This window comes from Grammomys surdaster, unplaced genomic scaffold (genome assembly GCF_004785775.1).
Source record: "Grammomys surdaster isolate TR1022 unplaced genomic scaffold, NIH_TR_1.0 373, whole genome shotgun sequence".
In the NCBI taxonomy this organism is placed as follows: domain Eukaryota; kingdom Metazoa; phylum Chordata; class Mammalia; order Rodentia; family Muridae; genus Grammomys; species Grammomys surdaster.
In genome coordinates this window covers 4796550-4821549 of record NW_021604792.1, presented here as the reverse complement: position 1 = coordinate 4821549, position 25000 = coordinate 4796550, and the positions used below count along the sequence as shown (strand labels likewise).

General features: G+C 43.1%; 3 protein-coding genes across 3 annotated transcripts in view; 1 reads left to right on the top strand and 2 right to left on the bottom strand.

The window, feature by feature from the left end:
- Positions 1-3498: 3498 nt before the first annotated feature.
- Wbp11 (WW domain binding protein 11) lies at positions 3499-16248 on the bottom strand. The gene is made up of 12 exons (XM_028780987.1): positions 16122-16248; positions 14097-14203; positions 13607-13638; positions 12457-12550; positions 11370-11566; positions 10277-10410; positions 9919-10118; positions 9250-9441; positions 6982-7083; positions 5979-6269; positions 5390-5572; positions 3499-4484 (listed from the first exon to the last, which is right to left on the bottom strand). The coding sequence occupies exons 2-12, from the start codon at positions 14158-14160 to the stop codon at positions 4051-4053; spliced, it is 1923 nt and encodes a 640-aa protein (XP_028636820.1). The 5' UTR covers positions 14161-14203; positions 16122-16248; the 3' UTR covers positions 3499-4050.
- Positions 16249-16939: 691 nt separating this feature from the next.
- The window catches only part of CUNH12orf60 (chromosome unknown C12orf60 homolog), a 42592-nt gene continuing 34531 nt past the window's right edge, over positions 16940-25000 (top strand). The window contains exon 1 of the mRNA XM_028780988.1: positions 16940-17135. The gene's annotated coding sequence lies outside the window, so the exon portion shown is untranslated. The remainder of the gene's footprint in view (positions 17136-25000) is intronic.
- LOC114632469 (single-pass membrane and coiled-coil domain-containing protein 3) lies at positions 19194-19989 on the bottom strand. The gene has a single exon (XM_028780990.1). It carries the CDS (start codon positions 19987-19989, stop codon positions 19312-19314), a length of 678 nt encoding a protein of 225 aa, XP_028636823.1. The 3' UTR covers positions 19194-19311.

Here is a 25000-nt window from a genome sequence, read left to right as displayed (position 1 = left end):
GGAAGAGTGGAAGGAACCTGTGAGTCCCTTCTTCAGTGACCATAAATCATGAGGTGACCATGACAAAACAGGTCTCGTGTTGTACAGGTTCCCTGTGGATTATCTCAGGTACTGAAGAGTTGACTGGGGCAGGTCCTTTGTCATGCCTGTAGGACAGTTTTCCCCAGGAGTAGGAATTTTAAAGAACTGTAGCCAAGTGTGGTTTAGAACCCCAAATTCCAGAACTTGGGAAACTGGGGAAGACCCTGAGTTCAAGGCCAGTCTGAGATCACATGTTCCAAAACAGGACTGCACAAGAGTCCAAATAAGATTCACTTGTTAGAATTAGCTGTGATGTCACTTGGAGCCAATAAATTTGCAGTCACCCTCTCTGGCCATTTAGTTTTCATGTGCTGGTTTTGATATTGAGTGTAATTTACTAAAGATATGAAGCCTCTGAAAGATGCTTACCAATATCATGAAGATCAAAGGACAAAGGTGGAAGGAGCGAACCCATCAATCTTTTTCTCACAACTCTTTAAGTCTTCCCTGGTACTGGGAGAGCAAGATAAACAAGATACAAGATAACCACCTCCATTTCCACCCAATCTTTGTTACGGTTGCTCCAGAAATACTTAAGAATCCTTTCAAATACTGCTCTTCTGAGAGTTGTTGAAAGTTAGCAGAAACATTCTGGAAAATCAGTTCAACCTGTGGTCCTTGATAAAGTTCTTGAGGTTAATTTAAGGGTAATGTTTCATATGTGAGACCATGTAAAGACAGACTAGGCATTTTTTAGTATGGTGTGAAGTCAGACTTTGGGTAGGTTTATAGTCCTTGGTTTTATTTGCACACTGACACTTCCCTGCAGAGAAAAGCAGTTCAGTAGGACAGGGTACAGTGTGGGCAGGATTTGTTTCTCTACAGAGCCAGTTTTGACTTTGGATCCCAGAGAACTAGTCTGTTGAGTTCTGTGTTTCTGGAAAGAAAAGGTTTAGTCCATGGTGTAGTTGGCACTGACTGGCTAAATCCTAACTCTACAAATCCAGCAGAGGCAAGGCCAAATGCCATGACGATTAAGTGCATAAGCTTGACAGAATTGGATTTAGGTTCTGTCCTAATTACTTCTGCATTGCTGAAACACCATGACCAAGGCAACTTAAAAAAGAAAACATTTAGTTGGGGCTTGCTTACAAAGAGGATGAGTCCATGACCATCATGGTGGGGAGGCAGGGAGGCAGGCATGATGGTATCTCAGTGGCTTGAGAACTTAAACATCTGATCCACAAACAGGAGGCAGAACGACTGGGCCTGGCATGGGCTTTTGAGATTTCAAAACCCAGAGTGACACACCTCCAGCAAAGTCACACCTAATCCTGCCCAGAAACATTTTTGTCAACCAGAGACCAAGGATTTTAAATACCTGAGCCAATGAGAGCCATTGTCATTCAAACCACCAAAGGTTCAGAATGTTCCAGTCACCAGGTTTGGAAACACTATTTTAAGCTCATTCAAAACTAATAAATGGGTTTCTGTTTCCTGTGGCTTGAAGGGAGGCAGGAAAGATTGAAGGAAGCTTGAGAGACTAAGGAAGCTGAGGGAAATGACAAGACTCAGGAAGCCCTGTACAAAACTGGGGTGGATGGGGAGGCTTGGTGAGGTGGCCTGCACTTACACTGGTTTGCCAACTTGACAACTTAGTGTCATCTGGGAAGAGGAACTTCAATGCCTCCATTTGATTGGCCTGTAGGGGGCGTTATCTTGATCAATGGTTGATGTGGAAGGGCAGGCCCAATCCACTGTGGATAGCGATACCCCTTACCAGATCCTGGGAGGTGTATGAAGGGGAGCTAAAGGCCAGTAAGCAGGATCCCTCCATGGCTTCAGTTCCTGTCCTATCTTCCCTTCAGGATGGTCTGTGAGCTGCAGGACAAATAAACCCTTTCTTCCCCAAGTTGCTTTTGGCCTTGGCAATAGAAAGCAAGCTAGGACACCACTCACCATGCTGCTCTTATCACCAACAAATTCATAGTTCATTGGTTCACCAAGATGGACGTGCATGGGATCCTGTCTTTGGTCTGCTGGACTGAATAGAATTTGCATCTCCAGGTGAAGTCAGTGGGTTTTGAGGAGAGTCTGGCAATGCAAATAAGAGGACTAAGTTTCCCACATAGAAAGATGCTGAGTGAGCTGACTGGCGGGGTGAGCCTGTGAGCCCCATCCAATCCACATATCCAAGCAAAGGCCTGTATCTACAGTGGTGACGTAAGAGCACTTTGGTCGAACCACAATTTTGATTGTGACAGATCAAATCAGATCTGTTGGCCATTCCTTCCTTTCCTTCAGATGGAATTGACATATTCCACGTTAGGCTTTGTGACTACAACTTTCAAGTAGAACTAGCAACACATTTGGAAATGTTTTGATAACCAAAGCTTTTTCAGGTAACCGGTAGCAGAAATCTCTCCCAAGAATATAAATTCAACCAAGAGTATTAAAATAATCAGACTCAGACCAAATTGTGGAGAGCAACTCTGTTTATGCAAGAAGGTATTTATTATGCCAATTGGATAATGTAATTGTTTCCTTTGTATGAAAATGATCAAATTTGTTTGACTTTTTTTTTCTTTGGTTTTTCCAGACAGTGTTTCTCTGTGTAGCCCTGGCTGTCCTGGAACTCACTCTGTAGACCAGGCTGGCCTTGAACTCAGAAATCCGCCTGCCTCTGCCTCCCAAGTGCTGGGATTAAAGGTGTGTGCCACCACTACCCAGCCATTTGACTTTTCTTAATTCCACTAGAACCCCAAACCAAATGGACAAATTTAGTGTTTTGTAAGGATGTCTTAATCTGTCAGAATAACAGAATCAGACACAGAATCTGAGTGGAAATCGGAACTCCATCTGCGAGAACCCCGAGAAAGCATTAGCCTTAGCATGCCACAGCATCTTTTAACACATCCTTAATGCTTTAGGATTTGCATGAGGTTCAGTGGCCAGGGTAGGTATGCCTTGCATAACACAATGTGCACACGATGGTAGGAAATGCATGGCAGCAGGCACGACAAGCTGAGTCAGGATCTTGAAACCAAGCCCAAAGCAGAACTGAAGAAGGGAGCCAAACTCTAAAGCCTGCCTCCAGGACATCCGCCAACAAAGCCACACTCCCAAGCTTCCCCAAACAGTGCCACCAACTGGGGAAAACTGTCCAAGTATATGAGCCTTGGGAACTGTCTCACACAAACCACCACGATCACTTCTCTCAGAGTTCTCTGAGTCCCCCATCTAAGCAGTCAAAGTGGAGACATTGTGCACACCTCTGAATTTCTGGGAAGTCAATATAATCTTGAAGGAATTCTTCCTCTTTATCCCTTTAGATTTCAAAGTTACCTTTTACATTTCTAATAAAATCCATTCTTCTGTATGAGAAATGGCAGTTCCTGAGAACCAACACTACAAACTAGTGTTTGTTTCTGCCCATAAGCCAGATGAACTGTTTACACATTACCACGAACACAGAGGTATCTTGGTATGGAACATTTTATTTCTCCATGAAACACTCAATGCATTTAGCTTGTGGGAAATAGCTTTAATCCCAGAATTGTATATTTTCTTCCCACATATCCTGTTTTGAATTAGGAAATGATATTGTAATCCATTTCACTACAAGGAAAATATTACAAAATATTTACAGGAAAATATTAAAAATAACTCAAACACGAAAGTCAAGATGAAATAAACTTTTCCTCCAGAATTCTCTACTCTAGTGCCCAGGGCACATGAGTCAAAATAACTAAGACCTTGCTGACAGAATTCCCAAAATGGAGAGGGGAAGAGAGGGAGGAGCTGGTGGTGTCACAGGGAACAGGGGTTAGCAGCAGTGCTTCACATCCTGGACTACTGTAAAGAAACACCTTGTGCGGGGGATCCCAGCAGGCAAACAGCAGGAGGCTCCTGAAACTGGACTTGGAAACACCTGACAGTGGATGTTGCTCTTCACTCTAAGTTTAACAAGAGCCTCTTGTTCCACAAACCAGTCCTCTGAACAGAAGCCTGTCCTGGCAGGAGAGTCTGTCACAGCAGCCCTTCCATCTCTTTCATGAACGCTTCATAAACATCGTCCTTAGTTTGTACTGAGACAGGAACTGAAGGACCAGATCTCGGGGCTGCTTTGGCAACAGGCACAGCAGAGTCATCCTCTGACCTTCTTTGGGGAACAGCAGTAGCCCCCTTATTCTCGCGGCGCACCCTCAGTGCAGTGGGCACAAACCGTGTGACCTCTGCCTTGGGATTGGTGATCTGGGGCTTGGCACTGATGGTCGCTGTGGCTTTCTTCTCGATGGTGGCTGCACTGGCATCATCCGCCTTCGGTCGCTGAATGAGGCTGGGTGGGGCACTCAACACCCCTGGGTTGGGCAAGGGAGCTGGTGGGAAAAGGCCAGGAGGGGCAGGTCCAAGAGGAGGCACCAAGGGTGGGCGCATCATGCCAGGACGAGGAGGAGGGATGCCTAAAGGAAGAGGCAGAGAGAATGAGTGTAAGAATTAATGACTAAGGATGCTTAGACATAGGCTGACACTGCTTTTTAGGCAAGTTATTTACAGGAATTAAACTGAACTCACATAACCTGCTGCTTTGTGAAAGAGGAATATATATACTTTGAAGTTACATTCACCTGTAGTCTAGATCACTGAACTCACAAGATTTTCTTCTTCCAAACTCTGTCCTAGTTGAAAAACCAAGCTGACAATGCCTACTGGTGGCAGACACAATTTCCAATCTGGAAGTTCCTGGATGCTACTCTGGCTGTCTAGTATGATGCTATTAAAGTCAAGGGGTGGTTAATCCTTGAGTACTAGTTAGTTTCTACCACTTTCACACAGTGGACAGGGAATGATTTTTGTCCTGCTCATTAAGTGGAAATGGACAGAGACTATGATTGGTCTTTTCAGAGTTTACAAACTTGACATCTGCAACACATATATAGCCCACATCAGACTGTAGTTTCTTCTACATACCACTAAGACAAAGAAAGCCTCAGCTGTTGTGTTTTCAAAGGCAATCTCCAGACACATTAGAACATTCAGTGTGCTGAACCAAAACCTGGCCATACCAAAAGCCCATTATGAAATCTGTAGGACTAACTTGGACAAAGGGTATAGAAGCGGGAACTCTGTGGTTTAACTTGAAGATGGTAACTGTGTAGACTCATGGGGCACAATTGTGCCTGTTCTCAGCCAGAACCCTTCTCACTGTTGATGGTCTGACATGCTAAGTGGGAAGCAATGTGAAGGCATGTACGCATGTAAGGCTCACGAAGAGCACACTTCCATGCAGACCCATGGGACCACATTCTCAGAGACCATAGAGCACACAGGCCATGGCTAGCTTGTCACAGAAACTGAAACACTTTACCTGGAGGTGCAGGAGGAGGTAGCCTTGGTGGGGGTCCTCGAGGAGGGGGACCAGGGGGCAGACCTGGAGGTGGGCCTGGGGGAGGGCCAGGAGGTCGGCCTGGTGGGGGTCCTGGAGGTAAAAGTCGTGGTAAAGGCCCTCGGATTCCTGGCATGCCAGGTGGTCTCAGGAATGGAGGAGCCCCTGAAAGAAGAAAAACCAGTGTTAGTCAGACAAAGAATTGTGGTATAAAAGCAACTCACATAGTCATTTTATGCAGAAGTGAGATTGCATTTAAATAAAAATGCATGGAAATAAAATTCATTCAACATATATTTGAGAGCTATAAAAAGGTTATCAGATTTATTATGGATTGATCCATTTAGGTCCCATCTGTAATACGTGGGATGGTATTAAGCAACACCAATGCAGAACTGGGCTAGTCTGTCACAATAAAGTACTAAACAAAGTGCAATTATGCACAAGTGTCCAGCTTACAAAATCAGAAATAAAAGACCCTTAAAAAGAGGCAAATGTAAGAACAAACTACTAACAATTCTCACAGAATGGACCGGTTTTCATTCCCCCTCCTCATTCTGCAGGTGCTTACCTGGAGGTGGCCCCGGGGGAAGGCCTGTAGGCGGTCCAGGAGGCCGTAAGGGTGGGGCAGGTGGTGGTCCAAGAGGTGGCGGTCCTGGCATGGGAGGTGCTTGTATCTGAGAAGCAGGGACTGACTGTGGAGGAGCCTGCTGCTGTGAAGAGGCAGATGTGCCGTCAGAGTGGGACTCTTCCTTATGCTGCTTTTGCGATTGCTTTTCTGCTTCAGAGTCATCAGAGTCGTCGTCATCCTCCTCCTCTGAAAACTCCTCCACTTCACGTCCTTCCTCAGGGATTTCTTGACCTGAAAACAAATTGTAAAATAGCCGACTTCTGTTTTACAGCGTGGAGAACAGCAGTGGCCAAGAGTACACTACAGCTGGGTGTGGTGGCACATGCCTTTAATCCAGCACTTGGGACACAGGAGCAAGATGACCTCTGACTTCACAGTCGGCTCAGTCTACATAGTAAGTTCCAGGACAGCCAGGGTTACACAGATAGATCTTGTCTCCCAAAACCAAATAATAAATATATAAACATAAGAAAATTTATTCTTAAAACCCAACAATCCAACACTTCTTCCTGACTACTGAAATACACAACAACCAAGTAGTGTTCTGTTCATAGCATTATACTGTGCAGCAGTATAATGCCCAGGCTGTCAGAACAAGACAGACTTAGGATTAAATGGCACTCAGGGCTGCAAGGTGGCTTGCTAGTGAGCCTGACTACCAGAGCTCAATTCCTGGGATCCATCGGTAGCCACAGAAACCTGACTCCCACAAGTCGTCCTCCATACACCAGCTCGAGAACAGATGCTGTACAGCCCCCCAACCAGTCCTTTCAACAGCTCACGAGCACTGAAGCTCTGGGCACCTACCAAATGGCTCCATACCTTAGGTTTCATAGAATACAGACTCATGGCTCAGTTCAGAGCTGCTGCCTATAAATGAAAGACTATATGCTAAGCAAGCGGCACAAGCAAAGCGAGACAGTCACTCCTCCTTGCTTCTGACCTGCCATTCGCAGCATCATGGCTTGCAGAGGAGTCAGCTCCTTCATGTTCTTCTTCTTCTTCCTCGATTTCCCAGGCATATCAGCAAATCTGACACTTAGACCTAAACAGTCAAGCAAGGAGGAAACGGGAAAGAATCATCAAAATGTTGTAAAAATGGTCACTGTAGAGCAGAAGCTATAAGTACTATGAATGACTATAACCCATTACATGACAGAAGACAAATGTAGAGACATATTAAAGGTAATCAATGCTGTGCTAATTGGTTGCATATAAAATATACATTAACTTAAAACTTAATGTTCAGAAAATGTTACGATCCTTAAGAAATATATAAACTGAATTAGATAATTCAACTTTAAGCCCTAAACATAAAAGCTGAAACAGTAAAGATGTGTCTTAAAGCAACAACTTTCTTTAGTAATTCAGCAAAACAGTAAGTCAGAAAAGACGAAAGTTGAGCAACTCATGAAACCAGCATACCCTATTAACCAACATGACATAGAAGATAACTGAGTTCAACAGTGCTGGATAAGGAAAATCCATCAGGGTATACCCAAAGTACCTGATGGCTTACACCAGAAAATCAGTAAACCAATTATGACAAAAGGCCCCATAGAAGGTGAGAACATCTTAGTAATATCCTAACTGGTGATTAAAGATTATTATTAGTCCCCAACACCACTTCTACTGCAAAATCCTTCAGTAACAGAAAGACTTCTTACCCTGACGGACTTCCAACTGGACAATGTCAGACACTGCACTTCTGATTTGGGGTTAGACATCTTAGCCAACACTTAAGGAAGGGAATGTTTCTATGTGGGCCAAGCTTTAGTTTCTCTTGGACTTTTATTGTCCAGAGAACTCCTTGGCTATGGCAGGGGCAGGATTAGATGAGAACATGTACATCTGGGATAGCCAGTTGAGGTCCATGTACACTTGATGAACACACAAGAAGAAACAGGCTGCTGGCACAGGCCTTTATCACAATGCTCAGTAGGAAGAAACAGGTGGATTTCAGTCAGTTCAAGGCCAGGTTGGTCTACATAGTAAGTCCTATGCTAGCCAGGGTTACAGAGAAGACCCTGTCCCAGCCCTCCAACCCCCCCAATGACCTCAACAACAGCTGGCAGCCTCAGAGTAAAGAGAGGATGCAGTCTTACAGGGGAAGCCTGCACTGGGAGCTCTGCTCTGCTCTCCTTTCTCAGACCAGCCCCTAGTTATGAGTCTTCTATACAGTGTGCACACAACTGGGGACACAGCAAACCAAATGCATTTAGCATCCATCAAGTCTTGGTTTACTCCCCAGCACCATACACACAGAATCTGAGAGGTGCTTCACAGCTGACCCACGGGAAATGGCTTGTTTTACATACTACAGGTGCTTTTCCCAACTAAGACGTGGCGCCAAGGCCAGTCGCCATTTTTAAAAGAATAAAATAGGTGCATAGTTATAAATACAAATACAGTACAGCACATACATGTATAAAATACACTTTTATACATATACATACTATAGAACTATACATTTTCATGTAATATAGAATTACAAGTGTATATGAATCACAAAGATCACCCCAGTTTATGAAAGACGTCATGAAGAATAGGAAGTCTAAAAAGTTTCCAGTGTAGATATTTAAATAAGCTTATTTAAAAACCATGGATATTCTTCTTTCCTACTGCATGTTCATGATAGAATATGTTAGCAACTTCATGATGCTAAATACTATTTTTGCCTCAGTGGAATTTCTTGCGTAACTTTTAAAAACTACTGTACTATTTCCTTACCAACATCTGTAAGAATAATATGTCAAAACCTTTCAAATTATCAAGACAAATGGCCAGTTATGGTGGCTTATATTTCTAACTCCACAACTTGGGAGGCTGAGTCAGGAGGATCACCATGAGTTTGAGGCCAACCTAATTAACAGTGAATGACACCTGTCTCAAAACCAAGCCAAACCAAAATGGGATTAAAAGCTGGTCCTGAGCTGGTGAGCTGGCTCAGGAGGTAAAGGCACTCACCAAGTTGAATCCCCAATATGTACGTAGTGGGTTGAGAAAACCAACTGTGCCAGCCACATATATGCTCCAGCATGCATGTACACACAGGTGTGTGTGCACTTGCATACACATACGCACACACACACACACACACACACACACACACACACACTAAATGTAATGACCCACATCAACAAAAGCCAGGGCTTTCTGCGCTGGGCTTAGCAGCGTTAATCGACACCCCGGCACAGCAATCTGCACACACCTGACTTCTTCTCCTCAGTGTTGTCGCGCTCACTGTCATCACGGTGCCCAAACTCATCCCCGTCACTCTCTGCATCCGATCTGTCAGTGTCACTGTCATCAGTACTGTCATCATGCTTATCCTGATCCATGTCCTCAGGGTAGCCGTCGTCCTCACTGGTGCTGGACATGTCATCATCATGACCCCGCTGAGCTGATGACAGAATGAGAATGAGGATCACATGGCATGGCTGGCCCTCCAGTCCCCTATTTTAGTTCAACATAACTTGCAGAAAATAATTCTGTGCGCAACGCCAATGCCAGCTATCATGTATTATGATGATATTTGTATTGGGTAATAGTTTTAAATACTTTTGTTTTCTTGTAAGAAGTGCAAGCACATTGTATTAGAAACAATTATGTAAAGTCTCACACACAATCAGTGACTCTTGTCAGCGCTGACAAAACTGAAAAGACCTCTTTCTGTCTTTCGGGAGTAGCAGCAGCATCTCTATCTAAGCATGGGGCCTTCATCAAGCAGATCTGATGAATTACCCATGGGGAGACACAGCAGAAGGTGCATGGTATCCTCACCTATTTCCTATGTTCTCCATGTGGTGAACATGTTAAAAATGGCCAACATGGAAGCAATACTGCAAAGGGCACTAGAGGAACCCCCGCCCCTTCATACCAAGTTCGGGACTGTACAGCATGTCTTCATCTCGCCTCCGAGCGGGAAGATCGAGAGCGAAGCCCACTTTACGGCCATACATCTGCAGGACTTGAGGAGGAGGTGGGCCAGGAGGAGGGCCGGGTGGCTTTCTGCCAGGGGGCAAACGGGGAACACCATGTCCCAGGAGAGGAAGGATAGACACTGCCCGAGTTGGAGGCCTGTGAAGGAAGGGACAGCGGTACTAAGTAGTGAGAACGTTGAATTCTCTGTGTAAGCATTTTCCAGGCTCTCAGGTGCGTCCAACCACAGCGCCTCGTGCCTCTGCTGGACTGGCCGTGGCCTTAGTCCGACCTGCCGTTATGTCAGCCTTCCTTACCCATACGCTGAGGTTTTCTTCAGGATGGAGGGTGGCTGGGCACCAGGAAGAGGAATGTCCTGGATCAAGATGTTGGAAGGAGCATGCGGCATGTCTGGCAGAGGGATGCTCTCGACTTCCACATGCTGAGCGTTCTGAAACACAGAGACTCAGCTGTACGGTACTGATCCAAACTCAACTTCTAGAACTTAGGTCTTCTGAATCTGGTTTCCAACTAACACTAAGACCATGAAAACTAGCTGAAAGCCTCACACCAACACTTCCGAAAAGAGTATTATTTTTTCCTAAAGAACCCAAATACAGCTCACCTGATATTCCATCATCCTATCATCAGCTGATTCTTTTTGAGTATGATTTGAGACAGTTGCAGTTTTGAAGAAACCCAACTGTTCAAAGTAATAGCAGGGCTACTCTACTCCTCAGGACAGTAATACACACCAATATATCAAACAGTTTATATCTCCTAAAAGTCACCTGCCTTTCTGGAATTCTGTTTTGTGTAGTTGGAAACATGCCATTTATTTTACAAACACCATTTCATTGGGGTTTCTTATTTTCTGGTAAAGAAAAATTTATAACAAACTACAAAAGCTCTCAGAAGTGGACAGATCCCACCCCTTCTCATCAACTCCTGACCCCTGACAAGGCAGGCTGTGTGAACAGGTCAGTCTCTGCCTGCTTTGGGAGTGTATCCTCATGGAGCAGTAACAGTAAAAGAAGCAACACTGGTTTGAACCTCATCCATGTTCTGGAACACACAGTCTCCAATCCTAGGCAAGGATTAAGGGTATGCACCACCATGTCTACCTCACATTCTTACTAATTTTTACCATGTGTTGTTTCTACTATCAACAGATTATTCTAAAAAAACAAACAAGACTCTGAGTAGATTTGCTTGTGAGAGTCCATGGATTTGCTTCTCTGTGGTCCTAAGGACGCCTGGGCGTCTCCAGTCTTTGGCTTTTACTGCTACAGTTTCTGTAAGTACAAAGGACTGAATGTGCTAGAGCATAAGGTGCACACTTAATTTGAGAAACTACTGGAAAAAAGAGCAACCTGGAACATAGTCAGGTCTCTCTCAAGAACAGTTTACCTTGACGGCATCAAAGTACTGGCTCAGCTGAGCTCTCTTCTGTTCATATTCGACCTCAAGCTTTCTCAATTCTTTGTAAATATCTGGATTTTCTTTTTCATAAAGTCGTAGAATTCGTTCAAAGGTTTCCCGCAGTTTTTTTCGCTTGTCTTTCAGTACTTTCTCATTTAACTGTGGCTGTTGCACTGGGTTAAACTCTAGGAGAAAAGCAGATTTTAGAGTTGTAAATGAAGAGTCACATCAATAAAAACCTCCTTCCTGACTAGATTCCGATCCCACCATTTCACTTATGAGTCCTAAAGGGGGTATTCTCCCAGTCCTGCCCAGACTCTTCCCAGAAGTGACACACAGGCTAATACTGTAGCACCATAGCTGCAGCCAAGCCCTCTTTGGAACTGTCAATCACTTTCCACAACCGTGCTGATAAGCTACAGCCTCGTCTCCAGCTACCACTAACTGCACCCACTCCTTCCAGTTTTCACCCCAAGCTGTTCACTAGCACTGTGCTAGAGAGCACAGCACACACACAGTCTTCTGGAGATTTCTATTTTCTCCTGGAGGCAGCTTTACTTAGGGGTGTCTCAATTATGAAAGCCAGGATATACTTTTCTATGTTAATTAGTTTGAATGAAAAATAGGTCCCTGGTGATTTAGGGTTCTTTCTTTTTCTTGAAGAACAAACAAATTCTTCCCCAACTAGCTTAATGATTTAGTCAAATCTAGCCAATATTACTGCATCATTCCTAGCAAATAAGAATTCTTGAGTGGGTATCGTTTCTTATTCCACTAACATAAATGTAAAGTGAAAAGACCATTAAATCTGAAAAATTATAAACTGAGCTAGCCAGACAAGATCTTTGTTACCTAATTACAGTAACTAGCTCCAACTAAATGACAGTGCCCCTCTTCTAGAATATAGGACAACAGATCTATCACCTATCTCTTTATTTCCATAGTATTACAACAAAATGTGGTACCCAATGGCAGCCACCAGGTTGTTGTGATTTCCTGGGGCTATGTTGCCTGCCTCTGTGTACAACAGACCATGACAGCCTTTGTTAAGTCTGGACCTTTCCTACACTCTTACCCATTTCATCCAATTTCTCCATGTCCCGGATAATCTGTTTGGGATCTTTCATCTTCAAAACTGCAGCTCGGACCATCATGCGCTGTTTTTTGTTCTTAGAAAATGAGTGAAAGAGAAAGACTACTGAGAAAGAAGCTGGGCACTCAGGACAGTTTACCTTCACTTTGCCTCAAGAGTCTAAGAGGAAAGTCAAATTTCTCCTTTGTTTCTAATCACATGTTTAAACCTCCAGAAACAACTATGAGAATAATTCTTCTCAATAATGTTTAAACTTTAGTCAAAATGATGCGCTTTTAAGTATTTTTTTTTTCTACTCAGTTATACTGTTAAAACTACTTAACAGATAAACTTGTTTAAAAACGGGGGTGGGGGGTGAGGTTAAATAAAGAAACACTATGTTAGACAGGAAAAATTTTGAAAGATTAAGGCTAAACAATAAAAGAGCAAACCAACAGAGATTATCAAAGGTCCCTCAATGCATCACAGGTGATACCAAATGTTCACTGCTCTGAGTATTCTGCCAAAACTTAATTGATAACAACACACACACAAAGATATCCAGCAACACAACTGTTGGCATTCACTCAGTACCTTTTAACAAAGCAGTTACATTTTGATAAAGAGTAAAAATAATTAGTTTCTCAAGACAAGGTATGAAGTAGCCTAGGCTAGCCTTCAAGTGCTAGGGTTACAGGCATGAACTACCACACTCAGCTTAAGAATTATTTTCAAATGTCATTCTAAAAACAATGTTACTCATCAGTGTGTTGTGTGAATGCATGGGCACGTGTCTATGGGTTCTTGAGGAGATCAGAGGAGGGTGCTGGATTCCTGGGAGATGGACTTACAGATGGTTGTGAGTCACCCAACACAGATGCTGGGCAGAGAACTCAGCTCCTCTGTGAGAGCATAACGTGCTGCTAACTCCTGAGCCATCATTCCAGCCCCAAAGCATTTCCAACTTACAAGGAAAGAGACTTAAACAATGTCATTCAAGCCACCAGGAATCACATCTCCAGAGTTATGTCAGATTTAAACATAGTCAACTTTCTGATTTTCATCAGAAGTATAGGATAAAGCATCTTTTCTGGCATATAATTTGAAATTTCACAAATCTAAATCAATACACAGAATCCTTCTAAATTCATACCTTTTTCAATTCTCTTTTCCGGGCTTCCTTTCCTAAGAAGAGAGGAAGAGAAGATAGAACTCAAATCCCCACCATTAACATTACCACATGCTATGTCTGTTCTTTCTTCTGAGGCTCCGCTAGGGAGCACATAGATAGTAAAGGTGTCGGTGGCTTTGACCCGTGAGGAAACTGGAGTGCTTCTAACCCTCAACCCAAAATGCCAAGATGTGTTGTTTACAGAAAAATAACTTAACTACAAGGAGGAAAAGAGATTCTCAAATCACACACTTAAAAACTCATTTGTTTAAAAATTCTAACACAAGAAGAAAGACTAAACTTTATCCTGCTAGCCAATCAAGTTTGAGAGAAGAAACACATTGAGTAACTTACAGTCTCAACATTCTAACCATGAATGACTTTTAATTATTAGAATTCTACATGACTTCACACACCCCACTCTATCAATGCCAGTTTTAACTCTTCTTCATCCCACACTAATGGTACTTACGGGCTTGGTCTGTGGGGTTCATAAACTTCCCACTCTTGGTGGAGGATGTCGATCTTCGTCCCATGTTGATAATTTATGTGATTTACTTCTTCATTAAAAAAACAAAACTGGAAAAAAAGATATAAAAAACTCAGTTTTTCTGTATGTGCAAAATGTCTCCTTTTAAGAATTTTCATAAATTTCTGGAAATATCCCTTTGGATCCCTACTTGTAAGAACATGCTCTTTAATTCTGAATGAAGCATCCAAGAAATATGTCTTTACCTTTCTTGACCACCAAAAGGGCTAATATCTACTAGTCAAGGCAGGGAGAATATCATTTAATACTCAAAAGTTTAACACTTTCCTATGGATTATAAAATGCTGTTAACTGAATAACTAGTACTTTGCACTTAAAATGCTATCGCTTGGAATATAGACTGAGCCATATGAGACAATCTCAAAACAAACCAAAACCAATTTAGAAAATGTTCTAACAATGCAATTCGAACCCTTGAGGACATCCTCCCTTTACATGTAAGGTGAAATCAAACAGGAGTGGGGATAAGAGATCTAGGTGCAAAGACAATACACGCTCTTTACTTTTTCCCTTAGATGTGTACTGTTCATTCAACACCCCGGATGACAAAAAGCAATCCATTCAAACATATTTATCTTGATTTAATACCAAGTCAAATGATTTGACTCTCAAGCAAAAGCAAACAAAAAAATCAAGTATTAGAACTCCCTAAAACTTGATATTAAGATATATGTATATATAAATTAGCACGACTCCTGATTTTTATTTATACACACACACACTTTTTTGTTTGTTTGTTTGGTTTTTCGAGACAGGGTTTCTCTGTGTAGCCCTGGCTGTCCTGGAACTCACTCTGTAGACCAGGCTAGCCTCGAACTCTCAAACTCAGAAATCCGCCTGCCTCTGCCTCCCAAGTGCTGGGATTAAAGGCGTGCACCACCACCGCCCGGCTGATTTATATATTTTAAATATTAAAATATTTATATATTTAAAGGAACTAAAGGTGGTAGTCAATGTAGGCAAATATTTTCAACCTCTGCTTTCATTAGTATCACTTCTTTCTCTTCCATTTCAAATGAATGGAACTTTCAAAATGTAACCTTCCCAATAATAAAAAAGAACAAATGTTTCCCGTTGAAAGTGTGTGACATTTGCCTACAGGCTACCCGTCTTGTGGCTCCCTTTGGGCACTGAATGAGTCTATTTTCTGTCTAGGTTGGGAAGGGGAAGATCCCGAGGGAAATTTAAGATTCTACAGCTGTAGTTCCCACGGCTCCTTGGTTGAGACTCTGTAAGTTGTTTCACTTAGTGCTTCTTTCATCACGCGTTCAACTGCCCGGCTCCCTGCTACTTCCCAGATATTTCAGAACGGATCGGTGTCGACTGTTTCCTTATAAATGTTTATTTATCAGGAAGCAGAAGGGGCAGGACTTTGGGAGGAAGGAAAGAGTATTGATGATAGATTACTTGAAAAAGGCACGGATACAACATTTTCTATTTTTGATCGTATCTTTAGTGTTTCCCCTTTTAAACCAGCCTCAGGCTCACGTTTCGATGCCACCCCACCACACAAACAACTAAAAACAAATCAGTCAAGGAGAATTTTTACAAGATCACAGTGCCTTCGTCTACAAAATTGGGAGAGTCGAGGTCAAAAGACCATGGGAACACAGACAGCACAAGCGCAACCCAATCGGTCCAGGTCCACTGAAGGAGGCCTCAACCGCAACTGCCATAGCGACGGTTGATACTGACTCGAGCGGCTAGACATCAACCCACGGCCACCGGCCGACGCTCTCAGGAGGTGGATCTGACCCAGCGGGCGGGATCGGCCGAGGACCCATCGGACGCAGCGCCCGCCAGCCGCAGAGCCCTGAAACCCGTGGCTCCCGCCACCCCGGCCCAGCGGAGGAAGAACGCGGCCCCTGGGCCTTGTGTTTCAGAGAAGGCTTAGCAAGTGCCGGGGAGGGTCGCGGGAAGTGGAGCATCTAGTCCGCACGCACTCACACGACTGCGAGGCTCCCGGGACAGCGAAAGCGAATAGCGGGCGGTCTCCGAGTACTTTCTGCGAAGGGGCCTTCACCTCTGCCTCTCGGTCAACCACCCAGGCACCGCCATCTTGAAACCTCGCGCCCCTCCGCCAGTCCCCGTCACTTCCTGTACCCGCGGACGGTGCTCTCACCGCGTTGCCTAGTACTGGGACCATAGAGAGAATACAACAACTTTAGAGCCAGAGTTACTTCCGCTCTACTTTAATATGCGATTGGATAACTATAGTCCAAGAGACCCGCCTCATTCCGGAGCATTGTAGATTGACACTAATATAGACCAATAAGAATAAAAAGTAAGGAAGCTGGGATTTGATTGGGCAATTGCTCTCCGAATTCTGACGCATTTCCGGCAGCCCCTTCTCTCAGGACGACGGGTAGCGGTATGCGTATAGTTCTGTGTCGTCCATTGATTCTGTGTCAGTTGTCGTTGGTAATAAATGGATGCTGAATGCCTCCATAGAAAACTGTTACCAAATAACACTGGGCACCGAGCCTAAAGTGTTCAGCAAATATCAGCCCTCTAAACACACAGCATGTGATGAACTGAACAAATAGTGCCTGGGTGGGGAGACTCACAAATTGATAATCTACACGAAAACGTGTATTTTAAAAGAGAAACGGGGTACATTTGTAGATTTTCCAGCGATGTTAATACATAACGCTTCAAATGATCTTTTCATCAACCCAAACTCCTTTATGATGTCATTGCACACTGATTTATCTGAAGTCTTCCTTTCAGGGTTCTCTAGAGTCATGAACTTATGGGTAGTCTCTATATAGTAAGGTAATTTGTTATGATGACTTACAGTCTGTAGTCCAATTCCCCAACAATGGTCAGCTGTAAATGGGAAGTCCCACAAGGCTAATAGATTCCAACTGATGTGCTGGCAAGTAAATGCAAGAGGGGAAGAAGAGCAAATCTTCCTTATTCCAATGTCCTTATACAGGGAAGGTGTGGACCATATTAAAGGTGTGTACCTCCACTTCTGGATCTGGATCTTGAACTCAGAGATCTCCTTGCCTTAGTCTCCTGGGATTCATAGCCACTACGCCTCAAGATCTCCATGCCAAGATCCAGGTCAGACACCTGTGTCAAGATCTGGGTCACAGGTGAGCCTTCCAATTCTGGCTTGTAGTTCATTCCAGATATAGTCATGTTTACAACCAGGAATAGCCATTATACTTCCCTCCTACAGCCCATTCCTTAAGACTTCTCTCCAACCTTTCCCCTTAAAGGTAAGCATTTTAAGTGAAATCTTCATAAAGCTCACAATTGGTTAGTTTTCATCTTAGTCTGCCCATCCTTTACAGAAAAAAGTCCTTAGGAAATTTTTGACATCAGGTATTTTGAAAGTATGGATGGAGGTCTATATAAATTTTTAGAATGTTATAGATAGACACTAATGTTATAACTAATTAATAATTAATAGAACATTTATAATTTATGTTAGAACTAAGTGTGTCCCCTAACAATGTTACTTCAGTACCATACTAAGCCTAGCTTTGACGTGGTGGGGAAAAATAAGAATTAGGTAAATAGTCTAGCATGGTCCCATCTCCCCATCCTTCTGCCTCATTGCTTAGATTGATGGAATTACAGTCATAAGCCGTGATGCCTGGGTGTGTCATTCTTTCTTGCATACTCCTTGAGTGTCAGCAATAGCAAGATCTGTTGGTTCATAACATACAAGCCAGGTAATAAATTTTGAAGGTGACACAAATGGTGATATTTTGAAACTAATTTACAAAAGCAGTGATGATATAGAAATTAATACATTTGAAAAAGTTATATGGCTTGTTACAATTCTTAAGAGGTATGTTTTATTTTTAGATATACTGAATATGTTATTCCAGTGATGTGTGTGCGTGTGTGTGTGTGTGTGTGTGTGTGTTTAAAAAAACAAAACAGCTAGTCAGGCTGGAGAGATGGGTCAGTGGTTAAGAGCACTGACTGCTCTTCCAGCGATCCTGAGTTCAATTCTCAGCAACCACATGGTGGCTCATAACCAACTGTAATGGGCACCGATGCCCTCTTCTGGTGTGTCTGAAGACAGTGACAATGTACCCACATACATGAAATAAATAAATACATCTAAAAAACCCCAAACAGCTATAACAACAGTATTCTCACCATGGTTACAGTATAATGATTTTTGAAGTGGACCCTAAAAATGGCTCAACGAGAACGGTTAGATGCAGGGTTTAGAAAACAAATGCTGTATCTACAGAAATTAACTTCGATCAATAGGCCTCCATAGCTTCTCCTTTTTCTGAATTCAGGTGGCAATTGACATAGGTCTGCTAATGCTTTCTGGGGCAAAGGGAGCTACCCCTTCCTGATAGTATTGAAAATGAAATTATTTCTTCCCAAAAATCCTAAAAGGGGGCAGGAGAGTCTTTTTCCTCACTCTAATGTATTTTATGCAGGGATTGCTAGGGTTTATTTCTTGTTTTTTTTGTTTTGTTTTCTTTACAATGTTCTATAACATTCGACTGCTAAAATAATAACTGACAGGCAGTCCATATTAATTGCATTATAGGAACAAGTTTCATTAACTCATCCATTTCCAAATCCACCCAGACACACTTTGTAATAAGTAGAAGCTCACAAATGTGTTGCTTCCTTTCATTCTTGAAGAAAATGTTGTTGATGCTGTTTTGCCTTTATTGCCAGTTTGCAGACAATTGTATTTAATCTGATGGTAAAAAAAAAAAATAGAAGTATGTATTTTATTTGAAGGCCACAGGTGTGTGTGTCTACTCTGATGTTATTAAGTATGACTTCTTAGACATAAGTGATGTTTGAACCAGGTAATGGGAATGGTCTCTCCATTTAGTAGAAATGTTTGAAGACATTGCCTGGGAACAAGGAAGCAATGGTCTGTGCCTGCTGGTCTCTGATGCCTTTACACCTCAGTGGTTCTGACAACAGGGTAAGAAAACTGGAGAGAGCTTTATCCCCTGATAGTTGAGTTTGATAGTGAGTGCCCAGATGGTTTGGGCACTCACTGCTGACCCAAGACCCAAGCATCCCAAATTGTTTATCAGTATCCACATTGTTTTGAGACATGGAAAAGTAACCTGAAGAAATGAGCATGGTGCCAGAGAGGGAAGCACAGACTCTCCCAGTGTAGATACATGACTGTTCATCTGAACTGGCGCTTCACAGCAGTGATGACCTCAGTGATGGCATGGTGGTACTTCTCTGAGGCTGCCTGGAACTCCTCCAGATGTCTCTCATAACTTTTGATGGCTGCCTGAAGCTGTGTCCTCTCCACTGCTCCCAAGATGGCTTGAATGATCATATCTATGCCGAGGCCGAGCACGGCAACACCAATGCTTCCGAGGAGAGAAGTCCCGATGTGAGCTAGCACAGAGACCAGCTTGTTAATGATGCCAGTCGTGACATTGGAGCCCACCAGTTTAACAGCCACTGCACTGGCTGCAGATGTAGCTTCTCCCAGGATGACAGAAATGACCTTTTGCACAATGGCAATCTTCTCTGCCTCCCTTTCCTTAATATCCTGAAGCTTCCTATAAAGGGTTGGCTCCAGTTTGTCTTTCAGTGCCTCGTCAACCTTTTGCAGTTCCTTTTGGATTTTTGTCACAGCTTGGATAATGATGTCACAGTTTTCTTTGATGGTTCCATTGCTTTTCATTTCAATGAAGGCCAGCCTGCAACCTAAGTGGGTATTGAGAACCCCTGTGAGCTTGTTGGTGACCTGGAAGCTGTCAGACAAGCAGTCCAGCAGCTGCTGGTGAAGGCGGCTCAGTTCCTGTCGCCTCCTTGGGTTTTGTGGGTAGAGGAAGTCACTCTGAGCCATAGTTCAGTAAGTCTCTGAAAAATCAAACAGGAAGTCAGCTCAGAGTACCTGTATGCCTCTAACCAGGCAGCCATCAAAGTGGCCTTAGCTGAAGACTGCCTCAGAGGTCTGAGCACGTTTGATTTGTTGGCTTGTTTGAGGGAGGATCTCATGTAGCCCAAGGTAGGTGTGAATTTCTGATCCTTCAGCATCTAATTCCCAAGAGCCGTGGTGATCACAGGCCTGCATCCCTCTGCTGGGTTTTCTCATGGGTCAAACCCAGAGCTTCGTGAGTGCCAGAAAAGCATCCACAAAGCCTCAGCCCTTAGAAGCTAGCTCTTGGCCATCATTAATTATTTTCCCAATCTCTAGCCACCACTCTGTGATTACCAGATTATTTCCCAAGAATATTGAGTTAAATCAATAGTCTAAAGATCTCTGGGATTACAGCAACACTGATATGAATTTAGTGCTTATGTATTTGATAATTTAGTATATTCACACCAGGGCTGGCAGGAGGCCTAGTTGGTAACAGTGCTTGCTTCACAAACCTGAAAATCTGAGTTTGCTCCCTGGGACCCCCATGAGAAAAGGAAAGAAATGAGTCTAGCAAGGTGTCCTCTGACCTCTACAGGCATACCACTACATTCAGGAAACCTTCCACAACCACCACACCCCTCCCGATAAATAATTTTACAATTAAATACTGAAGGTAAATATTAGTGCCATTATATACCTCTATGGGCAAAATTGTTTTTAAAACTTAAGGACTGTCTAAAAAGGATACCCATGTAATATTAACATCTTTAAAAAAGAATTCCTCATGAGCCAGGCATGGTGGCATATGCTTTAAAGCCTGGCACTCTGGAGGAAGAGTCAAACATATGTCTATGACTCCAAGGCCATCCTGCACTGCACAGCAAGTTACAGACTAGCCAAGACAACACAGTGAGGTCCTGCTTCATAAAACAATAAACATCCTCAGAATAAGAGTATAAATTCAAGACTGTAGATGGAAATGTCATTTGAGGAGACAGTGGACACCATACCAGTATAGGGCAGCTCTGATCACATCTGGGACTCTTGACACATTAAACCATTTAGTATAGTCTATGTTGCATGTGGACATTTTTTTTTTCTTTGACAGAGGGTCTCACGGTAGCCCAGCACAGCCTCAAACAGTGATTCTCCTGCCTCAGCTTCCTCATTGCTGGTAACAGCAACCACACTCTGTCCACAGTCATTATTAAGACAAGCTAGAGTGTGTGTCAGAAAGAAGGTAATGGTGGCCGGGTGATGGTGGTGCATTCCTTTAATCCCAGCACTGGGGAGGCAGAAACTGGCAGATCTTTATGAGTTTGAGGCCAGCCTGGTCTGCAGAGCTAGTTCCAGGACAGTCAGGGCTACACAGAGACACCCTGTTTTGAAAACAAAATGAAAAAAGAGAAGGCAATGTCATCTCACAGAGGCTCTAGGAAATAGTATAAGCATTCTGTGGATGATACAGCTAACTGGGAGGGAACTTCTTGGGCATGTATTTGTGACTGATAGTGCCTTCTGTTTAGAGAGGCAACAACCATACTTTTCTGTATTTATTTTCCTGAAAAACTGAGCACAGGAAGAACAGCAAGTTACTTAATGTACATTCTGTGAATATATTTTCTCTGTGACTGGCTTTTGGACATTTCTGCTGAACTCTGCAATGGTTAGTTTTATAATTATTTTATTCTTATATGTATGTGTACTTTTTCTGCATGTATGTGTCACTGTGCATCATGTGTGTGCTTAGTGCCCTCTACGTCTAGAAGAAGACATTGGATCCCCTGGAACTGGGCTTACAGAGAGTTGTGAGCCTCCATGTGCGTACTGGAAATGGAACTTAACTACTCTGAAAAAGCAGGCAGGCCTCTTAACCTCAGATACACACACACACGCACACACACAAGTTTTAGTACAAATCATTTTTAATTTTGTCTGTGTGGTAAGCCTGTTTTTTTGTTTGTGTCTTACAAGGCATGTAACTGGCTTGAACAACCTGTATTCTATTCTTGTCTCTTCTTCCATCCTCTCTGTTTAAAGAACCAGTTACCTTGTGCTCAGTGCATCAGAACAGGTTTATAAGAATTCAATGTTCTCTGCCCTAGCACTGAAGCTATAGCCAGTTAACATCTTGGAACTAATCTTGTTCATAGTTTGTGTTTGGCATAATTTTCAGGAGTGCCTTCTTTGACTCTGTGATATACAAAGAAGAAACAGTGACCTGCCCCTTTCTTGGCATTTCTGGTCAGTTAGCAAGTTAACACATTGTTAACAACGATGTCAAACTGGAAAACACTTGGATATAGGAGATTTGACTTGTGCAAATTCAAATTGTAAACAGTGTACATATTTTCTTACTGTATATTTATACTGCCACTAGGTGTAGACACCTGGTCACTCAGGAAGATTCTCGACCTGTGGGCTTTTGAATTGATACCTTTAAATATGTACTTGATGGTTAAGAAGAGGCCCAGGGGTGCCTGGAGAACCGGCAGTTGATAATGTGTGGTGTTGCCATGCTGGCTTTCTACAACTTTCTTCTGAATGAAGTGAAGGCCCTACACTTAGCCATTCCTCCTAAAGCTCAGGGATCCTGCCAGTGACACAGTACTAGCCCGAGAAGCATTCTGGGCCTAGACCCACTCCCATGTCAGTACAGTTTGGCAGTCACCTGCCTGGAGACTGTTGGAGATTGTTGCATTACCACATGCTTCAGAGTTGAGCTTAACACACCTCTGATTAAATACTATGGTTGCCTTATTTGGGCTTTCATAGAGTTAGAAGTCACAACCCGTGCTTCCTGTCAGTGAAAGAGTTAGCTTGGGTCTTTGCTCTCTAGTTCTGCAGCATCTGTGCAGTTCTGCAGTTGTTCAGGTTTGCAGAGCCTGCAGCAGCTGGCTGGTGGGTTGCTACCCAGCAGGTGGTGCTCATGGCTCCTGGGAGTCCCATCTCACTCCAGCCTTGTTGAAGCCATTGTGCTGTGCTTGCTTGGTCTACATCTGGGCTCTAGTGGGTAACAGTGTGTTTGATGTGAGTGTTTGCTTGTTAAACCCGGATTTTGAGACAAAGAGTAGTCTTGCATGATGAACTGCCATCCTAGAATTTGACATGTGAAGGTGGGGGACCAGAAATGCAAGGTCAGCCTCAACTACACAGTAAGTTCAAGGCCAACCTGGGTTACCTGAGGCTCTGTCTCAAAAGAAAGAAAAAAGAAAGGAGACGAGAAATATAAAGAAAGGGAAGGAGGCGAGAAATATAAAAGAAAAGGAAGGATGATTACTTCTAAAAGGTAAGGTTAATTTCATGCTACTCTGTAGGTGATTTAGTTTTTCCTGTAAAGACGACATTCTATGATAAAGGATAATGATTGTCAGCAATTATTATTATTATCATTATTATTATCATTATTATTATCATTATTATCAGTAGTAGTAGTAGTATTTCTCTGGATGGCACAGAACTCTTGTTGTCAGCTAGGCTGGTCTCAAACTCATAGAAATCTTGTCTCTGCATCTCAAGTTCTCTCACACCTGGTCTTGTTTATCCTGTTTTAAATTGTTTATTTACATTAAGTTTAGGATTAGTATTTCAAGTTATGGACTTTCTTTTGGCCTTTTTTACGTATATGCCATTTTGCTTCGTTCTTTCCTGTTTTCTGGCTGTCCTACCTCTTCTTGCTGTCACTTTTCAAATACAGCCTCTTAGGGGACTTTAGAGAACACAGTGCATCCTCTGCCCAGAGCTACAGGAACTTAAGGAGAGAAACTAGGATGGAGGGGACTGCATGAAACTTCTCCTAGAAAGTGACATGTGATATATGTGTTGGCAGATGCTCACATTATAAGGCTGAGACATTAAAAACAGCAACTGATAAAGTATCTTACATATACCACCATCTCACTAGTGTGTAAACCTTTAAACAGTGGAAGAACGACATCTGCAATCCTGTTGTCTTGGGTGTTTTTATTTCTAAAATTTGTCTATGTGCATGAAAATGTTTACAAAGATATAAAGACAAGAAACGTGTAGCAATAATGAGATTCTTCTTATTTTAAGTCATTTACTTTCCTGTACTTCTAATTTCATAAGCAGTATATTAGTTACATAAGTATTCTAAATACCATAATTCAATAAACAAAATAAATTGTGTTACATCTGTAATGTTTACATTCATAGCTTATTTTTCCCTACATCATCCACATTCTTTCCTGGGAGTAAATAGATAGAAAGACAATGGAATAGGAGCTGTTTGACATGGAAGTAAAGCCCAGCTGTGGGGTCAGGTGTCTCCGTCCACAGCACAGCTGTGGGGTCAGGGGTCTCCGTCCACAGCACAGCTGTGGGGTCAGGTGTCTCTGTCCACAGCCCAGCTGTGGGGTCAGGTGTCTCTGTTTACAGCACAGCTGTGGGGTCAGGGGTCTCCGTCCACAGCCCAGCTGTGGGATCAGGTGTCTCCGTCCACAGCACAGCTGTGGGGTCAGGTGTCTCCGTCCACAGCACACCTGTGGGATCAGGTGTCTCTGTCCACAGACAGCTGTGGGGTCAGGTGTCTCTGTCCACAGCATAGCTGTGGGGTCAGGTCTCTCTGTCCACCCTGTGAGTTCTGGAAACTCAGGTTTTCAGGCTTAGCCCACACGTTTATTCCCTGAGCCATCTTGCTGACCCTACATTTTTTTATTGTCTTGGACACATTTTCAAATTGCATTTCAAAGCTTTTCTGCTGATACCCACAGTAAGTTTTTATGCCATGATGCTGGTCTCTCTCTGCTATGACTTGTTGAACTTGGGGAACATAGGATTCGTTTCAGACAGTTGTTTAGAAGAATAGAAACTGAATGCATTTAAGGTGAAATGGTAAGGCCCTGGGATTTCTGTCTCAGTAATGAAAGACATAATAGGGCTGAGTCATCTAAGAGTACGAGTGCCTGGTTCTGATCATCTGTAAAGCTGGCTGAAGCACAGCACAGGGAAGCTCACTATGCCAGGGCTTTAT